This window comes from Chionomys nivalis, chromosome 8 (assembly GCF_950005125.1).
Source record: "Chionomys nivalis chromosome 8, mChiNiv1.1, whole genome shotgun sequence".
Lineage (NCBI taxonomy): Eukaryota > Metazoa > Chordata > Mammalia > Rodentia > Cricetidae > Chionomys > Chionomys nivalis.
Window position 1 is genome coordinate 94,725,006 of NC_080093.1, and position 18,600 is coordinate 94,743,605.

General features: G+C 49.8%; 3 protein-coding genes across 3 annotated transcripts; all 3 read left to right on the top strand.

Annotated features, from left to right (window-relative positions):
- The first annotated feature begins 1,575 nt into the window (after nucleotides 1–1,575).
- LOC130879995 (olfactory receptor 52K1-like) lies at nucleotides 1,576–2,526 on the top strand. Its single transcript, XM_057778801.1, has one exon. It carries the CDS (start codon nucleotides 1,576–1,578, stop codon nucleotides 2,524–2,526), a length of 951 nt encoding a protein of 316 aa, XP_057634784.1.
- Nucleotides 2,527–9,582: 7,056 nt separating this feature from the next.
- LOC130879996 (olfactory receptor 52K1-like) lies at nucleotides 9,583–10,533 on the top strand. Its single transcript, XM_057778802.1, has one exon. It carries the CDS (start codon nucleotides 9,583–9,585, stop codon nucleotides 10,531–10,533), a length of 951 nt encoding a protein of 316 aa, XP_057634785.1.
- Nucleotides 10,534–17,595: 7,062 nt separating this feature from the next.
- On the top strand, nucleotides 17,596–18,600 carry LOC130880702 (olfactory receptor 52K1-like). The gene has a single exon (XM_057779870.1). It carries the CDS (start codon nucleotides 17,596–17,598, stop codon nucleotides 18,598–18,600), a length of 1,005 nt encoding a protein of 334 aa, XP_057635853.1.

Consider the following 18,600-nt stretch of genomic DNA (forward strand, 5'->3'; position numbering starts at 1 on the left):
CCCTCTTCTGATCAATGACAGCCACGCACTTTGATGCTTCCTATAGTCAGGAGATGAAACACAGCCAGCACCTGTCCTGTCAGGACCACATTTAAACCAACCCAAACTCCTGTCCAAAAGCCTCCTCTAAAAGACTGGATTTTGCCAGGCATGGTGGTGCACACACCTTTAATCTCAGCACTTGGGAGGCAGAGGTAGGTGGATCTCTGAGTTTGAGGCCAGCCTGGTCTACAGAGCAAATTCCAAGACAGCCAGCGAGACACAGAGAAATGCTGTCTCAAAAAACCAAACCAAACAAACAAACTAGCCACCGTTTTATAGATTGGATGAACTCTGTGTGATTCCTGGGAGCACACTCAGGAGCAAGGGAGGCATATTCCGAGGGATGCCAGTAGCTCCATAGAAAGTTCTTGCTAAGGGTGGACTCCGTCCCAAACTCCAACTGTGGTACAGTGGGTTGTTTCACCAAAAGATAGAACTTCAAAACAAAGTAAAACCATTATCCTCAAAAGCCATTGTCTTCCCAACGTCAGATAGCTGTGCTCTGACCAGGGGAATTGCATTCCTGCAGGAGGACCTGACTCCCCCCTATGAGTCCATCCTCGGCTGTTCACAGATTCCTGAGCTCCACAGGTCTCCGAATCTGGGATCCCGGGGAACACGAGAATGGTTATGCTGCCCTCTCCTGCCCCGTTCTCACCACCACTAAATAACTTGAAATATGAGCCGCCCCTCACCTCCTTATCGTAGTCCAGGCTCTTCTCTGAGAACTTCGCTCAGCCCTGAGCCATAGTCTCCTCCCTTGGCCCCAGTCCCAGAATCCAAACCTCCTCTGCTCAGACATTGGGGTCGGCTTAGGATGGCTCTCGAGATTAAAGGTCTGAACTTCTGAAGGGAGAGTTGAAAACTCAGAGTTGAGGTGAATGTAGCATTCGGATGATGATTTCAGAAAGAAGTAGGGGTAGGAGGGAGAAAGAGGCGGGGAAGAACCAAAGAAACAGTTGTACAACTCACCCGGATGGTGCCGTCTTAAAAGACAACAGAGAGACACTGCTCTGCTTCCCTTCCCCACCTTGGGTTTGTCCCATCAGCTGAACCTAGAAGGGAAAGGGTTCCACTTCCACACACGGGAGTTCACGGCGTTTTCTCTCTTCTCACTTGGATCACATTCCATACAATCTGAAGCCACTCAAAACAGAGACATTGTTCACCTGACGTTCCAAGTCCCAGGTATACAAACGGTCAAAGGTAGGTCTCCAATCAGGACTCAGTGACAAATGGGAAACAACCATAGAGGGACTGGGGAGTTGTAATTTCCATGAAGGGACTGGGGAGTCGTCATTTCCTAGGCTCACAGCCATGGAGGGACTGGGGAGTCGTCACTTCCTAGATAGCAGACTAAATGTTAACATGCAGCTCTTCATTCCCTCAACAGAAACTCTGGAGCCGATGACTGGTAAAGCACCCAGTCCAGCCTGGTAAGGCTGGGGCAGGTTCTTGCAGGGCCTTTCAGGGACTGAAACCAGGCATCCTGCCCCTCCTTCTCCCTGGAGACGCCCTGTGTCCTCGGGCATCATGTCAGGGTGGAGCAATGGCGCCTACAATGAGTCCTACACCAGCTTCTTCCTGGTGGGCTTCCCAGGGATACAAGAAGCCAGAGCCCTCCTGGTGCTGCCCTTCCTCAGCCTCTACCTGGTGATCCTCTTCACCAATGCCCTGATCATCCACACAGTGGCATCCCAGCAGACCCTGCACCAGCCCATGTATCTGCTCATCGCCCTGCTACTGGCTGTCAATGTCTGCACTGCCACCACCGTGCTGCCCACCATGCTGTTCAGCTTCTCCACACGCTTCAACCGCATCTCCCTCCCTCAGTGCCTGGGGCAGATGTTCTGCATCTACTTCTTCATTGTCTTTGACTGCAACATCCTCCTGGTCATGGCCCTGAATCGCTGTGTGGCTATCTGCTACCCTCTCCGCTACCCAGAGATAGTGACAGGACAGCTACTGGCTTGCCTGGTGGGGTTGGCAGCCACCAGGAGCACATGCATCGTTGCTCCGGTGGTGGTGCTGGCCTCCCGAGTGCGCTTCTGCCGCTCAGATGTGATCCATCACTTTGCCTGTGAGCACATGGCCCTGATGAAGCTGTCCTGTGGGGACATCTCACTGAATAAGACCGTGGGACTCACTGTTCGCATCTTCAACAGAGTCCTGGATATGCTTCTGCTAGGAGCCTCCTATTCCCGCATCCTCCATGTTGTCTTCAAGATCTCATCAGGTGGAGCGCGGTCTAAGGCCCTGAACACCTGTGGCTCCCACCTGCTGGTCATCTTCACTGTCTACTCCTCCACCATGTCCTCATCCATTGTCTACCACGTGGCTCGTGCTGCCTCCCAAGACACACACAACCTGCTCAGTGCTTTCTACCTGCTGCTCCCATGTCTGATCAACCCCATCATCTATGGGGCCAGAACCAAGGAAATCAGGCAGCCCCTGGTGAGGTCATCCCTGAGTACAGGCTCATGAGTCTCTTCTGATAAATCCCTGCCCACTTTTCAGGTACCCCAGGTAAGACTGAGGAAGTGGATACACAGGACCAAATTGCTACCATAACGCTCCCTCTCCTTACTCTGTTGGTTTGTTTCAATTGAGTTAGCGTACATAACAATAGCGTACATCAAGGCTTTCTTACAATGTGGCCTAGTGCTCTGTTCCCCTTCGTCCCCTTCACCCACGGTCCTTCTTTGTGCCCCTTACACCCCACCACCATCGCTGGTTCCCCCCCACCTTCAGATCACATGTGCCCCATTATCCCTCTCCAAACTTTCCTCACCTAGCACAGAGAGGGGAGAGGGGAGTACGCCAGCAGCTCGCTCGGTTCTGCTCTCCCGGCATCCTAACACCAGGTGCTGTCTAGTCTCTCAAAAGAGCATCAGTATATCCACAGCTGCAGAGCAAATCCTGCAAAAGCTACGGGGGTTGGACCTTCTAACCTCTCTTTAGAAATGCCTTCAGAATCACATAGGATATGAAGAAGTCTGTAGCTCTTCTTCTTAATATATCTCACCCAACAAGATCTTCATATTGTCCTCATTTACAAACAACATTTTAAACTTGAAAACAATATTGACCTCCAAAAAAATAAAGAATGCATCTTGACATCTGGGTTCCAGTTTTTCAGGAGAATCTATCACTGAGCAAATAAAATGAAGGAAAAATGTTTTCCATGTTCTAAGAAGAATCAAATGGAAGGATACTCACAGAACTACCCCTGGCCTTGGCTCATGCTGACTCCTATGCGTAGGACAAGGGCCTAAAACAGCATTTTTAATTATCCAAAAGATTTCATTGGAAGCAACATAGAGAATTCTTGGCTTAGAAAATCCAGAGGGCGGGTCTATCATTAAATATTATTGTGGTTGCAAGTGGCGATACAAAAGTATCATCCCAGCACTTGAAAGGTAGAGGCAGGAGGATAACCATGAGTTTGGTGGCAGCCGATCTAGCAGATTCTAGGCCAGTCAAATCTACACATTAAGGCCCTGTATCAAAACAGGCAATAATAATAAGTAATTATTAAGAGTGGCTGGGGATGTAGGTCAGCGGCAAATACTTGCCCAGCATGTGCCTAGGGACCCTGGACTGATTCTTAGCACCAGGAAGAAGGATATGTTTGTTAGTGAGGTGGGGGTGGAGATAGAAGAGACCTCTACTTGATACTTCATGGTCTTTGAAGGTATCGTGGCTCAAAAATACACAGCTTATTAAATAATACATATAAATTTTTAAGAATTTTAAGTGGAGGCTGGAGAGATGACTCAGTAGTTAAGATCACTTCCACTCTCTCAGAGAGCTTGAGTTCTGTTCCCAGCAGCCACGTCAAGTTGCTCGCAGCTGCCTGTAACTCCAGCTGGCCTGCTAGGCCGTCCACACACATAGAATACCCTTGCACATAAACAAACAAACATACACGTAAATAAAAATAAAGTTTAAGTAGTAATAGGCAGGCGGATCTCTGAGTTTGAGGCTAGCCTGGTCTACAGTTTGACCTCCCTCAGGACCAAGTCAGCCAGAATGGAAGTGGAGTTCCATCAGCGCAGAAGTACCGTTTAAGGCTCCCTGCTCTGCCCGCTGTGCAGCCCAGGATGGGCTCACTGAGCCCCATAGAAAACCGTTTCTTACAGAAGACAGACAGCCTTGCAGGAAAGTCTAGATCAGGGCCTCCCAACCATAGCTACACATTAGTTTCCTGGTAGATTCTCAGTGTGTGTGCCACTGATGGGTCTCAAGGCTTACCAAGCTCTCTCTCCTCGCTGTATGTGGCTGCTGAACCCAGACTATGAGTGTGTCCCCTCCCATCCCGACCCAGATTAGAATCTAACGTCAGCACACCTGCTGCATCCAGAATCCCAGACTGAGTGTGTCCCCTCCCATCCTGACCCAGATTACAATCAAATGTCAGCACACCTGCTGCAGGCATCCAGAACCTCCTGGACCAAGGGTCATTCAAACTCTACTTTCTCTCAGACCCCTGGGTCTGAGCAACTTCCCTGCTGTGCCCAGAACGTTCTGGCTCTAGTGTGTCCAAATCACACTCCGTTAGAAGACATACCTGGATTGTGCTTGACTTTCTTCTGACTTCCAGGCATCGTGTAGACACATGACCCTGAGCTAGCCTCAGTTTCACACGCTCCGTACCAGGAGTCAGACACTACACATCCTCCTCCCGTCACCAGCTTCCCCTTTGGCTGCCAAGCCCTGGACTTTGTCCTCAAGTGCCTGGATAAAGAACTAGGCTGGGGGAGGGGACTGGAGTGAGGCTCAGTGGTTAAGGGTGCTGCTGCTTTGGCAAAGGACTCAGATTTGGTTCTCTGCACTCACAGGGCAGTTTACAACCCTCAGTAACTCCAGTTCTGAGGATCCAATGCTCTCCTCTGACCTCCCTGAGCACCAAGCATGTATGTGGCATACATACATACATACTGGAACTCCAGCATGGAGCACAGGAGGGCCTCCTGCGGGAGAGTTCATGTTTATGTCATAGACAGAAGCTGAAATTGTAGACAGGATGTATTGTATGAGAAAAGAATCATTCCAAACAAAATTAAAACAAAAACAAAAAAACACAGAAGTTAAGCTAGCAAAGCATTTACCAAATCACAGTGAACAACCTGTTCACACACACACTGTTCATACACACGCCGTTCACACACACACACACACTGTTCACACACACGCTGTTCACACACACATGCTGTTCACACACAACCTGTTCACACACACACTGTTCATACACACACTGTTCACACACACACACTGTTCACACACACGCTGTTCCCACACACATGCTGTTCACACACAACCTGTTCACACACACGCTGTTCACACACACATTCACACACACGCTATTCATACACATGCTGTTCACACACGTGCTGTTCACACCACTGTTCACACACACTGTCCACACAGAGCCAATGTTCAAACGTCAGAAAATTGTAAGTGATGTGCATGTAATAACACTTGGTTAGGCTGAGACAGGAAGATAGTAAGTTCCAAGCCAGACTGAGCCACAGTGTGGAATGCTGTCTCAAAGGTGAGGGCAGTGAGGAAGGGAGAAAAAGAAAGAACACCTAAGGAACCAAAGACGTTCCATTTTTACCCGTCAAGTGAGTAACGACTAAGAAAAATTAAGTTTACCGTAATCTCACCTCCTGGGTGTCAGACAGAGAAGTGGCCGCTCCTGGCACCTGAAGCATGAACAATCCTTTTTTTTTGTTTTTTTTTTTTTTGTTTTTGTTTTAAAGAGCTTTGAGAAAGAAAAATATTTATTTTTTTTTCTTGCTGATTTTTTTTATTAATTAATTAATTTAATTATTAAAGATTTCTGCCTCTTCCCCGCCACCACCTCCCATTCCCTCCCCCTCCCCCAATCAAGTCTTCCTTCCTCCTCAGCCCAAAGAGCAAGCAGGTTTCTCTGCCCTGTGGGAGGTCCAAGGACCACCCACCTCCATCCAGGTCTATTAAGGTGAGCATCCAAACTACCTGGGCTCCCTCCCACAAAGCACCCAGCAATACCACTATTGGGAATATACCCAAGAGATGCCCAAACATACAACAAAAGTATATGCTCAACTATGTTCATAGCAGCATTGTTTGTAATAGCCAGAACCTGGAAACAACCTAGATGTCCTTCAATGGAAGAATGGATGAAGAAAGTATGGAATATATACATATTAGAGTACTACTCAGCAGTAAAAAACAATAACTTCTTGAATTTTGCATACAAATGGACGGAAATTGAAAGCATGAACAATCCTAACAGGACGGGGCTGCTAGGGAAAGAAGGAACAAAAGCCAGGCAGGGATAGGCTAGGAAGAGGAGGCAGCCCTCGAGGCCCTTCTCAGTCCTGACTGCTTTCTCTACCCCACCCCAGAACACATGGGGTGGCAGCATTTCTAACAGAGGGGACACCAAAGGATGAGTGTTTGAGAATGAGGACATGACCCCAGTGTGCAGTGTGATCCATGGAGACTTCCAGGGCTGGGTACAAGGGACAGACTGGGTATGGGGATGTGGAGTCACTGGGGTTGATGGGTGGCTGACTCCATCAGAAGGATGAGAACCCTGGGAAGGGAAGGAGTGGGTGAGACAGTCAAAGGAAAATCCCGGGTAAGACTCTCTGCCGGGACTCGGCTCCCTACAGACAAGTGTGTGTGTGTGTGTGTGTGTGTGTGTGTGTGTGTGTGTGTGTCCCTCCCCCCCCCCCCCCCGCCTTCCCTAGCTTCTCTCAGCAGGAGCTCTTCTCGTTCTCCATCCCCCACATAGAGGATCCTGGCGGCCACTGGGGCCCTGGTAATTGGCTAAGTCAGAACTTGGTAGGGAACCTCAGGAGCTCTTGTTTCCCTCGGGGAAGAAGGGAGAGAATTTAACTCACTCTGGCGACTGGGGCTGACTTGACCAGTCCTTACTTCCCTGCCTGTGTCCTGGTAAGTAGGAGAGTATGTGCTTAGCCAGGCAGGGGCATGGGTGAGGCTCTCAGAGAAGATGGGGATGAGGAGGGGCCAACTCCAGCTCCTCAGTTCCTCTTGCCCGTACGCCACCCTTGCCAATCCAGGGGGGATGAAGAGCACGCATCCACAGTCCCAGCCTCTAATCTTGGTTGTCAGGGTTTCTGAGGTTGGTCATGTCTCCTAAGTCATCTTCTGAGAGGAACCCAGAACCGTACTGCAACAGACTGAATCTGACTTACTCCTTTCCTCATGTGTGAAGGTAAATTCTAGACCTTCCTGACAGGTGTGCATCTCAGAGCAGCCAGTGTCGCACTGAATAGTGTCCCCCAGCAAATCTGTGTACCTGAAGATCGGATGTCTGCCATCACAGCCAGTGCCACAAAGGACCCGCTTTTGTATAAGGGAGAGATCTGAGACTGTACCTTCCCTTTTCTGGACAGATGGGAACTAAGGTTGCGTGACCTATCTGCCTACAAACTCAGGATAGCGTAGGTACCTATGCCCACGGACCAAGGCAGCAGCCTTTCCTCTGTCCCCAGACTCCTTGTTCATGTCCAGGATTTACAGAGGGGCCCTGAGCTCACTTCTTTTATTTACCAAAAAGGGACATAGAGAAAGAAGCCCCAAACTTGATCTGGTGGCCCATGCCTGTACCAGCACAGCCCTTGGGAGAAAAGATCAGGGGTTCAAGATCAACCTCTGCTACACAGTGAGTTTATGACCATCCTAAGGACATGAGACCCTGGGGGCGGGAGAGGTGGGGAGAAAGATAAGAAAAGAATCAGAGTCATCCACGCTACTCATCATCTTTACAGACATCCTGAGAGCCATTATAGTAAGTCCCACTTCAGAGCTAAGGATGGAATAAGCCCTTCACTTACCAGAGTCACAGCAGTGAGTGGCAGGACTGGGCTTCCTTGTGACTGTCTCCACCATGTTGTCCCATGAGCTCAGCACACTCCAGCTTTCACCCTCGTCTCCCCAGCCTGGCCTCCCTCTTCTGATCAATGACAGCCACGCACTTTGATGCTTCCTATAGTCAGGAGATGAAACACAGCCAGCACCTGTCCTGTCAGGACCACATTTAAACCAACCCAAACTCCTGTCCAAAAGCCTCCTCTAAAAGACTGGATTTTGCCAGGCATGGTGGTGCACACACCTTTAATCTCAGCACTTGGGAGGCAGAGGTAGGTGGATCTCTGAGTTTGAGGCCAGCCTGGTCTACAGAGCAAATTCCAAGACAGCCAGCGAGACACAGAGAAATGCTGTCTCAAAAAACCAAACCAAACAAACAAACTAGCCACCGTTTTATAGATTGGATGAACTCTGTGTGATTCCTGGGAGCACACTCAGGAGCAAGGGAGGCATATTCCGAGGGATGCCAGTAGCTCCATAGAAAGTTCTTGCTAAGGGTGGACTCCGTCCCAAACTCCAACTGTGGTACAGTGGGTTGTTTCACCAAAAGATAGAACTTCAAAACAAAGTAAAACCATTATCCTCAAAAGCCATTGTCTTCCCAACGTCAGATAGCTGTGCTCTGACCAGGGGAATTGCATTCCTGCAGGAGGACCTGACTCCCCCCTATGAGTCCATCCTCGGCTGTTCACAGATTCCTGAGCTCCACAGGTCTCCGAATCTGGGATCCCGGGGAACACGAGAATGGTTATGCTGCCCTCTCCTGCCCCGTTCTCACCACCACTAAATAACTTGAAATATGAGCCGCCCCTCACCTCCTTATCGTAGTCCAGGCTCTTCTCTGAGAACTTCGCTCAGCCCTGAGCCATAGTCTCCTCCCTTGGCCCCAGTCCCAGAATCCAAACCTCCTCTGCTCAGACATTGGGGTCGGCTTAGGATGGCTCTCGAGATTAAAGGTCTGAACTTCTGAAGGGAGAGTTGAAAACTCAGAGTTGAGGTGAATGTAGCATTCGGATGATGATTTCAGAAAGAAGTAGGGGTAGGAGGGAGAAAGAGGCGGGGAAGAACCAAAGAAACAGTTGTACAACTCACCCGGATGGTGCCGTCTTAAAAGACAACAGAGAGACACTGCTCTGCTTCCCTTCCCCACCTTGGGTTTGTCCCATCAGCTGAACCTAGAAGGGAAAGGGTTCCACTTCCACACACGGGAGTTCACGGCGTTTTCTCTCTTCTCACTTGGATCACATTCCATACAATCTGAAGCCACTCAAAACAGAGACATTGTTCACCTGACGTTCCAAGTCCCAGGTATACAAACGGTCAAAGGTAGGTCTCCAATCAGGACTCAGTGACAAATGGGAAACAACCATAGAGGGACTGGGGAGTTGTAATTTCCATGAAGGGACTGGGGAGTCGTCATTTCCTAGGCTCACAGCCATGGAGGGACTGGGGAGTCGTCACTTCCTAGATAGCAGACTAAATGTTAACATGCAGCTCTTCATTCCCTCAACAGAAACTCTGGAGCCGATGACTGGTAAAGCACCCAGTCCAGCCTGGTAAGGCTGGGGCAGGTTCTTGCAGGGCCTTTCAGGGACTGAAACCAGGCATCCTGCCCCTCCTTCTCCCTGGAGACGCCCTGTGTCCTCGGGCATCATGTCAGGGTGGAGCAATGGCGCCTACAATGAGTCCTACACCAGCTTCTTCCTGGTGGGCTTCCCAGGGATACAAGAAGCCAGAGCCCTCCTGGTGCTGCCCTTCCTCAGCCTCTACCTGGTGATCCTCTTCACCAATGCCCTGATCATCCACACAGTGGCATCCCAGCAGACCCTGCACCAGCCCATGTATCTGCTCATCGCCCTGCTACTGGCTGTCAATGTCTGCACTGCCACCACCGTGCTGCCCACCATGCTGTTCAGCTTCTCCACACGCTTCAACCGCATCTCCCTCCCTCAGTGCCTGGGGCAGATGTTCTGCATCTACTTCTTCATTGTCTTTGACTGCAACATCCTCCTGGTCATGGCCCTGAATCGCTGTGTGGCTATCTGCTACCCTCTCCGCTACCCAGAGATAGTGACAGGACAGCTACTGGCTTGCCTGGTGGGGTTGGCAGCCACCAGGAGCACATGCATCGTTGCTCCGGTGGTGGTGCTGGCCTCCCGAGTGCGCTTCTGCCGCTCAGATGTGATCCATCACTTTGCCTGTGAGCACATGGCCCTGATGAAGCTGTCCTGTGGGGACATCTCACTGAATAAGACCGTGGGACTCACTGTTCGCATCTTCAACAGAGTCCTGGATATGCTTCTGCTAGGAGCCTCCTATTCCCGCATCCTCCATGTTGTCTTCAAGATCTCATCAGGTGGAGCGCGGTCTAAGGCCCTGAACACCTGTGGCTCCCACCTGCTGGTCATCTTCACTGTCTACTCCTCCACCATGTCCTCATCCATTGTCTACCACGTGGCTCGTGCTGCCTCCCAAGACACACACAACCTGCTCAGTGCTTTCTACCTGCTGCTCCCATGTCTGATCAACCCCATCATCTATGGGGCCAGAACCAAGGAAATCAGGCAGCCCCTGGTGAGGTCATCCCTGAGTACAGGCTCATGAGTCTCTTCTGATAAATCCCTGCCCACTTTTCAGGTACCCCAGGTAAGACTGAGGAAGTGGATACACAGGACCAAATTGCTACCATAACGCTCCCTCTCCTTACTCTGTTGGTTTGTTTCAATTGAGTTAGCGTACATAACAATAGCGTACATCAAGGCTTTCTTACAATGTGGCCTAGTGCTCTGTTCCCCTTCGTCCCCTTCACCCACGGTCCTTCTTTGTGCCCCTTACACCCCACCACCATCGCTGGTTCCCCCCCACCTTCAGATCACATGTGCCCCATTATCCCTCTCCAAACTTTCCTCACCTAGCACAGAGAGGGGAGAGGGGAGTACGCCAGCAGCTCGCTCGGTTCTGCTCTCCCGGCATCCTAACACCAGGTGCTGTCTAGTCTCTCAAAAGAGCATCAGTATATCCACAGCTGCAGAGCAAATCCTGCAAAAGCTACGGGGGTTGGACCTTCTAACCTCTCTTTAGAAATGCCTTCAGAATCACATAGGATATGAAGAAGTCTGTAGCTCTTCTTCTTAATATATCTCACCCAACAAGATCTTCATATTGTCCTCATTTACAAACAACATTTTAAACTTGAAAACAATATTGACCTCCAAAAAAATAAAGAATGCATCTTGACATCTGGGTTCCAGTTTTTCAGGAGAATCTATCACTGAGCAAATAAAATGAAGGAAAAATGTTTTCCATGTTCTAAGAAGAATCAAATGGAAGGATACTCACAGAACTACCCCTGGCCTTGGCTCATGCTGACTCCTATGCGTAGGACAAGGGCCTAAAACAGCATTTTTAATTATCCAAAAGATTTCATTGGAAGCAACATAGAGAATTCTTGGCTTAGAAAATCCAGAGGGCGGGTCTATCATTAAATATTATTGTGGTTGCAAGTGGCGATACAAAAGTATCATCCCAGCACTTGAAAGGTAGAGGCAGGAGGATAACCATGAGTTTGGTGGCAGCCGATCTAGCAGATTCTAGGCCAGTCAAATCTACACATTAAGGCCCTGTATCAAAACAGGCAATAATAATAAGTAATTATTAAGAGTGGCTGGGGATGTAGGTCAGCGGCAAATACTTGCCCAGCATGTGCCTAGGGACCCTGGACTGATTCTTAGCACCAGGAAGAAGGATATGTTTGTTAGTGAGGTGGGGGTGGAGATAGAAGAGACCTCTACTTGATACTTCATGGTCTTTGAAGGTATCGTGGCTCAAAAATACACAGCTTATTAAATAATACATATAAATTTTTAAGAATTTTAAGTGGAGGCTGGAGAGATGACTCAGTAGTTAAGATCACTTCCACTCTCTCAGAGAGCTTGAGTTCTATTCCCAGCAGCCACGTCAAGTTGCTCGCAGCTGCCTGTAACTCCAGCTGGCCTGCTAGGCCGTCCACACACATAGAATACCCTTGCACATAAACAAACAAACATACACGTAAATAAAAATAAAGTTTAAGTAATAATAGGCAGGCGGATCTCTGAGTTTGAGGCTAGCCTGGTCTACAGTTTGACCTCCCTCAGGACCAAGTCAGCCAGAATGGAAGTGGAGTTCCATCAGCGCAGAAGTACCGTTTAAGGCTCCCTGCTCTGCCCGCTGTGCAGCCCAGGATGGGCTCACTGAGCCCCATAGAAAACCATTTCTTACAGAAGACAGACAGCCTTGCAGGAAAGTCTAGATCAGGGCCTCCCAACCATAGCTACACATTAGTTTCCTGGTAGATTCTCAGTGTGTGTGCCACTGATGGGTCTCAAGGCTTACCAAGCTCTCTCTCCTCACTGTATGTGGCTGCTGAACCCAGACTATGAGTGTGTCCCCTCCCATCCCGACCCAGATTAGAATCTAACGTCAGCACACCTGCTGCATCCAGAATCCCAGACTGAGTGTGTCCCCTCCCATCCTGACCCAGATTACAATCAAATGTCAGCACACCTGCTGCAGGCATCCAGAACCTCCTGGACCAAGGGTCATTCAAACTCTACTTTCTCTCAGACCCCTGGGTCTGAGCAACTTCCCTGCTGTGCCCAGAATGTTCTGGCTCTAGTGTGTCCAAATCACACTCCGTTAGAAGACATACCTGGATTGTGCTTGACTTTCTTCTGACTTCCAGGCATCGTGTAGACACATGACCCTGAGCTAGCCTCAGTTCCACACGCTCCGTACCAGGAGTCAGACACTACACATCCTCCTCCCGTCACCAGCTTCCCCTTTAGCTGCCAAGCCCAGGACTTTGTCCTCAAGTGCCTGGATAAAGAACTAGGCTGGGGGAGGGGACTGGAGTGAGGCTCAGTGGTTAAGGGTGCTGCTGCTTTGGCAAAGGACTCAGATTTGGTTCTCTGAACTCACAGGGCAGTTTACAACCCTCAGTAACTCCAGTTCTGAGGATCCAATGCTCTCCTCTGACCTCCCTGAGCACCAAGCATGTATGTGGCACACATACATACATACTGGAACTCCAGCATGGAGCACAGGAGGGCCTCCTGCGGGAGAGTTCATGTTTATGTCATAGACAGAAGCTGAAATTGTAGACAGGATGTATTGTATGAGAAAAGAATCATTCCAAACAAAATTAAAACAAAAACAAAAAAAACACAGAAGTTAAGCTAGCAAAGCATTTACCAAATCACAGTGAACAACCTGTTCACACACACACTGTTCATACACACGCCGTTCACACACACACACACACACACACTGTTCACACACACGCTGTTCACACACACATGCTGTTCACACACAACCTGTTCACACACACACTGTTCATACACACACTGTTCACACACACACACTGTTCACACACACGCTGTTCACACACACATGCTGTTCACACACAACCTGTTCACACACACGCTGTTCACACACACATTCACACACACGCTGTTCATACACATGCTGTTCACACACGTGCTGTTCACACCACTGTTCACACACACTGTCCACACAGAGCCAATGTTCAAACGTCAGAAAATTGTAAGTGATGTGCATGTAATAACACTTGGTTAGGCTGAGACAGGAAGATAGTAAGTTCCAAGCCAGACTGAGCCACAGTGTGGAATGCTGTCTCAAAGGTGAGGGCAGTGAGGAAGGGAGAAAAAGAAAGAACACCTAAGGAACCAAAGACGTTCCATTTTTACCCGTCAAGTGAGTAACGACTAAGAAAAATTAAGTTTACCGTAATCTCACCTCCTGGGTGTCAGACAGAGAAGTGGCCGCTCCTGGCACCTGAAGCATGAACAATCCTTTTTTTTTTTTTTGTTTTTTTTTTTTTTGTTTTAAAGAGCTTTGAGAAAGAAAAATATTTATTTATTTATTTATTTTTCTTGCTGATTTTTTTATTAATTAATTAATTTAATTATTAAAGATTTCTGCCTCTTTCCCGCCACCACCTCCCATTCCCTCCCCCTCCCCCAATCAAGTCTTCCTTCCTCCTCAGCCCAAAGAGCAAGCAGGTTTCTCTGCCCTGTGGGAGGTCCAAGGACCACCCACCTCCATCCAGGTCTATTAAGGTGAGCATCCAAACTACCTGGGCTCCCACAAAGCACCCAGCAATACCACTATTGGGAATATACCCAAGAGATGCCCAAACATACAGCAAAAGTATATGCTCAACTATGTTCATAGCAGCATTGTTTGTAATAGCCAGAACCTGGAAACAACCTAGATGTCCTTCAATGGAAGAATGGATGAAGAAAGTATGGAATATATACATATTAGAGTACTACTCAGCAGTAAAAAACAATGACTTCTTGAATTTTGCATACAAATGGACGGAAATTGAAAGCATGAACAATCCTAACAGGACGGGGCTGCTAGGGAAAGAAGGAACAAAAGCCAGGCAGGGATAGGCTAGGAAGAGGAGGCAGCCCTCGAGGCCCTTCTCAGTCCTGACTGCTTTCTCTACCCCACCCCAGAACACATGGGGTGGCAGCATTTCTAACAGAGGGGACACCAAAGGATGAGTGTTTGGGAATGAGGACATGACCCCAGTGTGCAGTGTGATCCATGGAGACTTCCAGGGCTGGACACAAGGGACAGACTGGGTATGGGGATGTGGAGTCACTGGGGTTGATGGGTGGCTGACTCCATCAGAAGGATGAGAACCCTGGGAAGGGAAGGAGTGGGTGAGACAGTCAAAGGAAAATCCCGGTTAAGACTCTCTGCCGGGACTCGGCTCCCTACAGACAAGTGTGTGTGTGTGTGTGTGTGTGTGTGTGTGTGTGTGTGTGTGTGTGTCCCTCCCCCCCCCCCTTCCCTAGCTTCTCTCAGCAGGAGCTCTTCTCGTTCTCCATCCCCCACATAGAGGATCCTGGCGGCCACTGGGGCCCTGGTAATTGGCTAAGTCAGAACTTGGTAGGGAACCTCAGGAGCTCTTGTTTCCCTCGGGGAAGAAGGGAGAGAATTTAACTCACTCTGGCGACTGGGGCTGACTTGACCAGTCCTTACTTCCCTGCCTGTGTCCTGGTAAGTAGGAGAGTATGTGCTTAGCCAGGCAGGGGCATGGGTGAGGCTCTCAGAGAAGATGGGGATGAGGAGGGGCCAACTCCAGCTCCTCAGTTCCTCTTGCCCGTACACCACCCTTGCCAATCCAGGGGGGATGAAGAGCACGCATCCACAGTCCCAGCCTCTAATCTTGGTTGTCAGGGTTTCTGAGGTTGGTCATGTCTCCTAAGTCATCTTCTGAGAGGAACCCAGAACCGTACTGCAACAGACTGAATCTGACTTACTCCTTTCCTCGTGTGTGAAGGTAAATTCTAGACCTTCCTGACAGGTGTGCATCTCAGAGCAGCCAGTGTTGCACTGAATAGTGTCCCCCAGCAAATCTGTGTACCTGAAGATCGGATGTCTGCCATCACAGCCAGTGCCACAAAGGACCCGCTTTTGTATAAGGGAGAGATCTGAGACTGTACCTTCCCTTTTCTGGACAGATGGGAACTAAGGTTGCGTGACCTATCTGCCTACAAACTCAGGATAGCGTAGGTACCTATGCCCACGGACCAAGGCAGCAGCCTTTCCTCTGTCCCCAGACTCCTTGTTCATGTCCAGGATTTACAGAGGGGCCCTGAGCTCACTTCTTTTATTTACCAAAAAGGGACATAGAGAAAGAAGCCCCAAACTTGATCTGGTGGCCCATGCCTGTACCAGCACAGCCCTTGGGAGAAAAGATCAGGGGTTCAAGATCAACCTCTGCTACACAGTGAGTTTATGACCATCCTAAGGACATGAGACCCTGGGGGCGGGAGAGGTGGGGAGAAAGATAAGAAAAGAATCAGAGTCATCCACGCTACTCATCATCTTTACAGACATCCTGAGAGCCATTATAGTAAGTCCCACTTCAGAGCTAAGGATGGAATAAGCCCTTCACTTACCAGAGTCACAGCAGTGAGTGGCAGGACTGGGCTTCCTTGTGACTGTCTCCACCATGTTGTCCCATGAGCTCAGCACACTCCAGCTTTCACCCTCGTCTCCCCAGCCTGGCCTCCCTCTTCTAATCAATGACAGCCACGCACTTTGATGCTTCCTATAGTCAGGAGATGAAACACAGCCAGCACCTGTCCTGTCAGGACCACATTTAAACCAACCCAAACTCCTGTCTAAAAGCCTCCTCTAAAAGACTGGATTTTGCCAGGCATGGTGGTGCACACACCTTTAATCTCAGCACTTGGGAGGCAGAGGTAGGTGGATCTCTGAGTTTGAGGCCAGCCTGGTCTACAGAGCAAATTCCAAGACAGCCAGCGAGACACAGAGAAATGCTGTCTCAAAAAACCAAACCAAACAAACAAACTAGCCACCGTTTTATAGATTGGATGAACTCTGTGTGATTCCTGGGAGCACACTCAGGAGCAAGGGAGGCATATTCCGAGGGATGCCAGTAGCTCCATAGAAAGTTCTTGCTAAGGGTGGACTCCGTCCCAAACTCCAACTGTGGTACAGTGGGTTGTTTCACCAAAAGATAGAACTTCAAAACAAAGTAAAACCATTATCCTCAAAAGCCATTGTCTTCCCAACGTCAGATAGCTGTGCTCTGACCAGGGGAATTGCATTCCTGCAGGAGGACCTGACTCCCCCCTATGAGTCCATCCTCGGCTGTTCACAGATTCCTGAGCTCCACAGGTCTCCGAATCTGGGATCCCGGGGAACACGAGAATGGTTATGCTGCCCTCTCCTGCCCCGTTCTCACCACCACTAAATAACTTGAAATATGAGCCGCCCCTCACCTCCTTATCGTAGTCCAGGCTCTTCTCTGAGAACTTCGCTCAGCCCTGAGCCATAGTCTCCTCCCTTGGCCCCAGTCCCAGAATCCAAACCTCCTCTGCTCAGACATTGGGGTCAGCTTAGGATGGCTCTCGAGATTAAAGGTCTGAACTTCTGAAGGGAGAGTTGAAAACTCAGAGTTGAGGTGAATGTAGCATTCGGATGATGATTTCAGAAAGAAGTAGGGGTAGGAGGGAGAAAGAGGCGGGGAAGAACCAAAGAAACAGTTGTACAACTCACCCGGATGGTGCCGTCTTAAAAGACAACAGAGAGACACTGCTCTGCTTCCCTTCCCCACCTTGGGTTTGTCCCATCAGCTGAACCTAGAAGGGAAAGGGTTCCACTTCCACACACGGGAGTTCACGGCGTTTTCTCTCTTCTCACTTGGATCACATTCCATACAATCTGAAGCCACTCAAAACAGAGACATTGTTCACCTGACGTTCCAAGTCCCAGGTATACAAACGGTCAAAGGTAGGTCTCCAATCAGGACTCAGTGACAAATGGGAAACAACCATAGAGGGACTGGGGAGTTGTAATTTCCATGAAGGGACTGGGGAGTCGTCATTTCCTAGGCTCACAGCCATGGAGGGACTGGGGAGTCGTCACTTCCTAGATAGCAGAATAAATGTTAACATGCAGCTCTTCATTCCCTCAACAGAAACTCTGGAGCCGATGACTGGTAAAGCACCCAGTCCAGCCTGGTAAGGCTGGGGCAGGTTCTTGCAGGGCCTTTCAGGGACTGAAACCAGGCATCCTGCCCCTCCTTCTCCCTGGAGACGCCCTGTGTCCTCGGGCATCATGTCAGGGTGGAGCAATGGCGCCTACAATGAGTCCTACACCAGCTTCTTCCTGGTGGGCTTCCCAGGGATACAAGAAGCCAGAGCCCTCCTGGTGCTGCCCTTCCTCAGCCTCTACCTGGTGATCCTCTTCACCAATGCCCTGATCATCCACACAGTGGCATCCCAGCAGACCCTGCACCAGCCCATGTATCTGCTCATCGCCCTGCTACTGGCTGTCAATGTCTGCACTGCCACCACCGTGCTGCCCACCATGCTGTTCAGCTTCTCCACACGCTTCAACCGCATCTCCCTCCCTCAGTGCCTGGGGCAGATGTTCTGCATCTACTTCTTCATTGTCTTTGACTGCAACATCCTCCTGGTCATGGCCCTGGATCGCTATGTGGCTATCTGCTACCCTCTCCGCTACCCAGAGATAGTGACAGGACAGCTACTGGCTTGCCTGGTGGGGTTGGCAGCCACCAGGAGCACATGCATCGTTGCTCCGGTGGTGGTGCTGGCCTCCCGAGTGCGCTTCTGCCGCTCAGATGTGATCCATCACTTTGCCTGTGAGCACATGGCCCTGATGAAGCTGTCCTGTGGGGACATCTCACTGAATAAGACCGTGGGACTCACTGTTCGCATCTTCAACAGAGTCCTGGATATGCTTCTGCTAGGAGCCTCCTATTCCCGCATCCTCCATGCTGTCTTCAAGATCTCATCAGGTGGAGCGCGGTCTAAGGCCCTGAACACCTGTGGCTCCCACCTGCTGGTCATCTTCACTGTCTACTCCTCCACCATGTCCTCATCCATTGTCTACCGCGTGGCCCGTGCTGCCTCCCAAGACACACACAACCTGCTCAGTGCTTTCTACCTGCTGCTCCCATGTCTGATCAACCCCATCATCTATGGGGCCAGAACCAAGGAAATCAGGCAGCCCCTGGTGACTCTGCTCCACAGGACTCAACAACAGGTCTCCACTGAGAAGCCCCAGTCCCTGCCCTCACATAGAGAGCTTCCTGGCTGA

Coding starts and splice junctions, on each gene's coding strand:
- LOC130879995 (XM_057778801.1), top strand. CDS start 1,576: ATGTCAGGGTGGAGCAATGGCGCCTACAATGAGTCCTACACCAGCTTC.
- LOC130879996 (XM_057778802.1), top strand. CDS start 9,583: ATGTCAGGGTGGAGCAATGGCGCCTACAATGAGTCCTACACCAGCTTC.
- LOC130880702 (XM_057779870.1), top strand. CDS start 17,596: ATGTCAGGGTGGAGCAATGGCGCCTACAATGAGTCCTACACCAGCTTC.